Here is a 7,726-nt window from a genome sequence, read left to right on the forward strand (position 1 = left end):
AGAGTATGTGTAACATTGTGCAAGGTGGTATGATGGACAGTTATGCTGCCAGGGCGACAGAAGACCGTGCTGCAAGAGGAGAGGTGCTTTATGTAATAAAACTTGTGATTCACACCCCTGCTTCACTTGATACTTATATGCCATCCCTTAATGAAAGCTTGGGAGGGGCAGTTTGTAGCAGATCAAGGGGAGTGTCTTTTTATGGCTGCAGCAGGGCCAAGGTTTTTTTTCTCCTACTCTTTTATTTTCTGTAGAATGGAGCATTTGTGACATGGTTGGTCTCCAGGGACACGAGTCATTCAGTGCTGCCATTTGCAGCTCCAGCATCCTGTGCATTGATTCTTCCTGTCACCTGCTCATGGCCGCAGAAGGTTAACAAAGGCAGCAATTAACTGTGCCACAGAAGGCTGTAACAAACAGAATGAATGCCAACATGATGGATACCTTTGTATTACCTGTGCTGCCAAACCACCACTTTATAATAATAGCCTGTTATACAACACTTGAATCTGTTCCTTAATTAGGACACTTCAATATACATTTATTGTTATCCAATCAAAAGAGGTCTGGGCCATTTTAAACTTAAAACTGGACATTTTAGCAAAACAGGTGTCCAGTAGCTACCATACCCCTAGGTCATGTGACGTGTGTGTACCGCTGTCCTGCTGCTGCCTGCTGGCATACTCTGGGTATGAAGGGGTTAAGAAGAAAAAATATATATCCAAAGGAGGGTGAGGGGTATCAGAAGAAGAAGAGGCCCAAACGCTGGCATCATATCACTGAGAATCCATGGAACAGCGTCTGATACATCGCGAGTCAGGCCTTTAAAGCGTCTACCAGTACCAAGAAGCGCCATAAAAATAACAGCTCTCAACAAATACCCTTAAATCCCATTATCTGAATACGGTTTTGAAAGGGAGCCCGTGAAGTAATCTGCAAGTCTAAGGTGTGCCTCAGAACAAATGCTGTGATTGTTAATACTCTGCAGCAAGGAATACTGTGCCCCATGGAAACACAGGATGTGGAGACGAACAGGGCAGTGCATAAAGAGAGCCTTTTGGGTGCATTGAATTCCTCCTGGTTCTAGCCAGGGCTGGACTGGCCGTAGCGGGCATCGGGCATTTGCCCAGGAGGCTGGAAGGGCAGGGGCCGGTTTTGTTACTGGGGGCCATTTTGCAGCGATACTGCAATATCGCCCCCTAGTAATTAAAGCAGCAGTGCTGGGGGCCAGTTTTGTTAACCTGCAGTGCTTCACGCTTGCCCCCCGCCCTCCTCCAGGACTGCTTTGGATTCCCAGTCCGGCCCTGGTTCCAACAGGACGAGGGTGGCGCACGGCAGCTGACGTATGCCGGAGCTCAAGGTTTTGGAGATGGCTCTATGTAGGACTGAGTCCTGTGGCTTACACAGGAGGCTGCAGCCTCTGCAGCTCAGGGGAGGAGGGAGACCCTCCCAAGGCCCCCAACCCCTTCCGAGGGGCTCCATTCCACCCACTGCTAATAAACGTTTGTGAGATATGGGAGACTCAAGGGCCCCTCTCCGTGTTCTCCATCATTTTACGTTTCACCGCTGTCTTTAGGCTTGATGTACTAAGATCAGGTGGCAAGGCAGTGACAGATTTTCCACAGAGCCCAGGGCTTGTGAAATTTATGAAATTATAAGTGCTGGTCCCCCAATTTTTTTTTTAAAGAGGCGGTGCAAGCCAGGGATTTGGACCCTAATTTCGGTACAGTGCTATTACTGCCCGTAGCTTCCTACCACCTGTCAGCCGCCCACCTGTGGGCTGTGCATCCAGGCTGCCTAGATGGTGAGCAGGATTCACACCATCCACGGCTTCTATTGCTGTTTATGGAAATAGAGGAAGGCTTGCAGTACGCTGAATGGTGAAGAGTCGCTATATTGGCTGTCCTTCTTCCATTTCCATGCCATATTGTGCCCCATTTGAAAAACAAGACAAAATATACTGTTTCCGGCTGCTCTTTACATAAAAACAGCAGACCAGAAGCGGTGCAGTATATAAGGTGGCAAAGAGCAAGGCTGGGAACCAAAAGCAGCCCTGACATTTGTGTCGTACCGGTCCTTACCACGGGGATGGGGCAGTAGATGTAAAGCACTGCTGCTTAATAAAAGTGGCCCCAGTACTACTGCTTTTGTTACTGGGAGCCGATATTTCAGCATCGCTGCACAACCTGCCCCCAGGTACACCACTGGTCCGCAGCACTCCAAAACTGGCCCCCACCGCTCCAAAACCGGCCCCCACCTCTGCAAAACCGACCCCTATCCTTCCAGCCTCTCGGGCACATGCCCAATGACCACTACCGCCACTTGAGCGCTGGTCTTATGTCATGGCTGCATGTTACACACATGACTGATATTGTCTCCATTTGTGTAAGATTGTGACCTTCTACTTGCTGCACTCATATCTGCCTACTCCCGTCCTCGGGACTCCCACTGGGGTCGCCTCGGAGTACTTGGGCTTAACTATCCCATTGTAGTGGGGGCCTAGGTAGCCACCTATACTGAAACATGTTATACACTATGGGAGATGGCGGGTCTCCTGTTACCTGCCTCACGTGTTGGCCAAACTTACTGGCTTCTTCTTACTGGTCCATAAGTTTCTCAACTGGTTTAGATAGTTGTCTCTTTCCACGCCTATTCCCAATGGCATTTCAAGTTCTTTACATAGTTACATTGGTATTACCTTATTCCCACGTACGCCAATGTGGATCTCCCTGGTACCGGTTAGCTTGGCTGATAAAGCAGGAAACTGATAGACGTCCGGTCTTCACTCTGACACAGGCCACCTACTCAGCTCGTAAAAAGATATACATGCTGCCTTCACTCGCCTATGCCTAAGTTGGCGAAATGAGGAGAAATGCATTATTTCTCCTCGTTTTTGCTTTTTCCATGTTTGCTGCCTTGTGCAGTACACATGGAAAAAGCATAATGCCATGGTTTGTTTATGTACAGGAAGGTGTCCCTTCCTGTACATAAACAAACTTTTAAGAAAATGTCAGTTGCTAAACTTAGCGCCATCGTAGGAGGAAACGCAAGTCTGCACCACATTCTTGTAAATATGGTGCAGCCTTGCGCTTCAGAAGTGGAGGAGCGAGGTGTTAAGCCCGGAAGGCTAACGCCTCTCTCTTCCACTTCCTTGTACATATCCCCCAATGTTTTATTCTTTGCAACATATTGGATGTATGTTTATCTCAAACATGCCATTAAAAACTACTTTAAACAAGCATTGGCATAGCCAACAGGTCTCGCCTTTGGGACCTTATGTGTTTAGCCATGCAACAGTTGCATAACTAAATACTTATAAGGTCCCAAAAGCGAGACCTATTGGCTATGCCAAGCGGCCCTGCGGCCGCGAAAGTGAAAGTAAATCGCGGTAAAGCGCGGCGCGCGCGCCCGCGCACATGCACTGTAGCTCTAGGCTGGCCTGGTAGCACTTTTTGGAGCCCTCTCAATAAGTCTCGCCAGACCAGCGCATGCGCTGGGTCAGGCGAGACCTAAAAAATTAGGAACCTGACCACAAACAGACACCGTTTTTGGTGTTTGCAGTGGCGATCATGCTTTTAACCAATCTCCGTGGTCCTATATAGCTAATATAATAGAATATTAACATTGCATTATATTTTGTTTATGGTTTTGGAACTGTTGGTAAACTATAAGTAGAAATTAAAAAGTTCTGTCAGCAACTCACCTACACAGAAATACCAACCAGTGTGCTTTTCTCTTTCCTGCTGCAGGGTACGGCCACGCTGCTCCAAGCACGGATGGAGGGAAGGTGTTCTGCATGTTCTACGCCCTGCTGGGAATCCCACTCACCCTGGTCATGTTCCAGAGCCTGGGTGAGAGAATCAACACCTTGGTTAAGTACATCCTGCACCGCATTAAGAAGTGCCTTGGCATGAGGCGCCCAGAAGTCTCCATGGCCAACATGGTGACCATTGGCTTCTTCTCCTGCATCAGCACCCTCTGCATCGGTGCAGCCGCATTCTCTCACTATGAGCACTGGAGTTTCTTTCACGCGTACTATTACTGCTTCATTACACTGACCACAATCGGATTTGGAGATTATGTGGCACTTCAGAAAGAAGAGGCCTTACAGACTAAGCCCCAGTATGTGGCATTCAGCTTCGTCTACATTTTGACTGGCCTCACTGTTATCGGGGCCTTCCTCAACCTCGTGGTCCTGCGTTTCATGACCATGAATGCGGAAGACGAGAAGAGGGACGCTGAGCACCGGGCGCTGCTCAATCACAACGGACAGTCCAGCATCCATACCACAGACACAACCTCCTCTGCTGGTGGCTTCCGGAACGTCTACGCGGAGGTGCTCCACTTCCAATCCATGTGCTCCTGCTTGTGGTACAAGAGCCGTGAGAAGCTACAGTACTCCATCCCTATGATCATACCACGGGATCTGTCCACGTCAGACACTTGTGTCGAGCAGAGCCACCACTCGCCTGGCCGTTACACTGATTGCCCGTCCAACGGATGCATTTGCAACACACAGCACTCCGGCATCAGCTCTGTGTCAACAGGCTTGCATAGCTTCTCCGGCTTTCGGGGACTCATGAAGCGAAGGAGCTCCGTGTAGCCTGAAATGAAACTTATTACTTCTTAATTGAGCAGGGAGAAACAAGAACATTGTTTGACATTTGCATTCATCTCCCTAATTAATAGGAATTGAAATCAGTTTCCAAAGACACAAGAATGGCATATATGCAAAGGACTTGTGCAATGTAGATAACTATGTGTCCTTCTGTACATGCATATCTATATATTTTATATAAAGATACATATATACACACATATATAAATATATATATTCACATCCTGTACTGTAAATTGGCCTATTACTTGGGGTAATTATTTAAGAGCCACAACAGCACTCAGGAACATGTAATAAAATCATATTATTTAAGGGTAACATGGTAGAGTGAACGAAGTGTACAATTGTGCTGCTCTTGAAAGTGCCCACTGTGTCAGTACATTGGATGTGTGAAGTCTCCAGGTTCAGTGGCGCCGTGGACCATTGGTAAGTCCATGGAAAGCCAAATTAAACAAAACCCATTGAAAAGCATGCTAAGCCTCCATTTTGTCCCACAGGCCACCATTTTATGCAACACGCTGGACTCCATTCTCAGCCCTTCCATGGCAAGGTACTGGAGGCCGCTGCCATCATTCAGAGAAAACACACTCAGGAGTCATGTGCAATATACTTTCATGTTCTAGCTCTGCTCTATGCTAGTTTTTAATAATGTGGCACAATTGTTCTTCTTCGAGGGAAATGTGGAAACGCACACAGAGTAATGCCTCTTTAACGAGCTGGATCCGCATGAAATCAGCACAATTGAAATATCTGCTGTATACAAAGTAAACCCAGGTGAGAACTGCTGTGGACTCACAAACTACTGCTAGTAATACTGCATCAACTCACTCATCAGCAGTGTAGCTGGGTCCCGGACTCGCTACGGGTCTTGAGACAAAGCAATACTCACAGTCAGATATCTCACATGTCGGTCTGTAGGGCTTGCGTCTGACTTAGACAATGGTGGATTCTTACACAGGGTTTTATCCATATGACCTTCCACTGTGTGATAAGAGATGCTGCAAAATAGGCTGGTCTCTGAAGAAAAGTGCAATGAAACATTGTATGCAGCGGGTGAAAGGAACTGGCTTCTCACCAGGTTAATATTATTTATGACGACAATTTAGCGATTCTGCAAGGCGGGGATATCCAGTACAGAATGTAAGGAGGCTCTTAGAGGATATCTCTTCAAAACAGGTTGGCCTGAATGAATTTGGTCCTTTCTAAATGCGGCACTTTAGCTCTTTCCTTTTGACTCGTCGATAGGAACTCGACTGTGTCTGTTACCCCACAGTCATTGCATGTAGGTCACCCCATGTTTTTGTCTCTGTATAGATATTGAGATCAGGTTCTCCAATCTCTAAGGAAAATTGACTGGGTCTGTTACCCCATAATCACTGCATGTACATCACACCATTGTTTGTCCTTTGCATAAATCTTGAAATCAGGTGATGTTCTCCAATCTCGATGGGAAATTGAGGATTCTTATCCCATAGTCACTTCACGTAGGCTGCTAAAATGTTTTTGTCCGTTACTTAAATATTAAAATCAGAAGTGGCTCTCCAAACTCATGTAAACTAACAATTTTAATTGTGACTCTAATTGTGTTGAAATGTGTACAATGCCACCACCATGTTGTTGGGGAAAATTGACATCTGCTAATTTCTCTGTATTCAAGAAACTCTACACAAGGCGGAATCTTTATCAGTGTCGCAGGACCTGCCTTTTCATCTGGAAAGCCTGTCACGCGGCTGTGATCGCGCATTAGCAATGCATGACTGTATGTTGTTTGCTTAGTAGAACTGCTAAGCAAGTACAATCAGATTGCTTTGTCCGCTTAGCAGGTTGATCATTTTCAATGCCTTGTTATCATATCATATACTAGCCTATTTCAATGCATATCTTATCTTTTCCTTTTTTTAAATGTTCCACCTCATTACCGCGCACACCAAACTGAAATTTATGTTCCCAAGACCCCAATGTGTTTATTGCAGTGCAACCACTTCCCTAGCATCTAGTAGGGATACAGTGTAGTGTCAGCTGTGAGCTGGTCCAACACAGGGAAGAGCACAAGCCATGGGGCAGGGAACACTGCAGCATGGGCAGGACTACAGTAGCCATCAAAGATGCATACGTGCATATAAAGGAATGTATTGGTTGGTTGTTTCAGCTTATTTAAGGAATATTTGCCAGATTTTCAAGGTGGTGCAGGTTGGTCTTAAACGCCTCAACCGAGCTTGAAGCATGCATACATCCTGTGCACTACCTGACAATGTTTAAACTGTGAAATAACAATGCGACAATTGCACGGGTTGCCAAGGAGAAGGGTACTGTGTTGTTTTACATTATTTTGAAAAAAAAAAAATAAAGTTGAGAGTTAACTCTGTTTCATTCATTTGTTTCTCCCACTCTGGTTTCATTGACTGATTCCATATTGAATGGGAGATAGTGCGTTCTTATTTTTAAATGTCTGCAGCGTAGCTCCCAGAAGGGGTGCTAACCGATCTTAGGAGCCTTCCTACACAGAAGGACTACGGAGCTAAATAGTGCTCGGCCACCCCATAACATCTTTGAGGCTTATCCTTCCTTAATGTTGCGGCAGATGGACAGTGTTCACGTGTGTATGTATTTGTGCGGTAAAGAGAACCAGCAAAAGTCAACATAGTGCCTTAAGGCTGCTCCCACTACTTGGTATTGTTGCACATCAACTTTCCGTCAGGTTCCTGATCTTACCTACCAGCAACTATTTCCATCATTAAAGATATCCCAATATGGGCCACTTACAAGGTCAGTGGAAACCACTTGTGCTCAGTGTTTCGGCCCTCTACTGAGCCTTTATCAGGAGTCTCTGGGGCACAGAGAAGGAGAATCAACGATGAAGCTAAACTCTAGAAGTGTGTGAAATCCCCAAAGCAGGGATAAGGTGGAGAGTGGCAAGGAACCTCTATATAGTATTGTAACAATATCCTGTCCTGTTGATACTTGGGATTCCATATTCCCAGCCACAATCCCTTTATATGTGCAATAGGCAAGCTCGCACAACACAATACTCTAGCCTGGAGGTTCCACAGCTGCAAGCCCAATGTATCCTTACATTCTCAAACAATCCAGGCTCAAGACTTTATTTAA

The 7,726-nt window shown here is 46.1% G+C and overlaps 1 protein-coding gene across 1 annotated transcript in view; it reads left to right on the forward strand.

Annotated features, from left to right (window-relative positions):
* KCNK3 (potassium two pore domain channel subfamily K member 3) overlaps window positions 1-6,983 on the forward strand; it is a 238,257-nt gene extending 231,274 nt beyond the window's left edge. Inside the window, exon 2 of the mRNA XM_085613146.1 lies at window positions 3,750-6,983. Within this exon, the coding sequence (XP_085469272.1) occupies window positions 3,750-4,603 (854 nt within the window). The 3' untranslated portion in view covers window positions 4,604-6,983. The remainder of the gene's footprint in view (window positions 1-3,749) is intronic.
* Window positions 6,984-7,726: the final 743 nt, after the last annotated feature.

Source organism: Triturus cristatus, chromosome 6 (assembly GCF_964204655.1).
Source record: "Triturus cristatus chromosome 6, aTriCri1.1, whole genome shotgun sequence".
In the NCBI taxonomy this organism is placed as follows: Eukaryota; Metazoa; Chordata; class Amphibia; order Caudata; family Salamandridae; genus Triturus; species Triturus cristatus.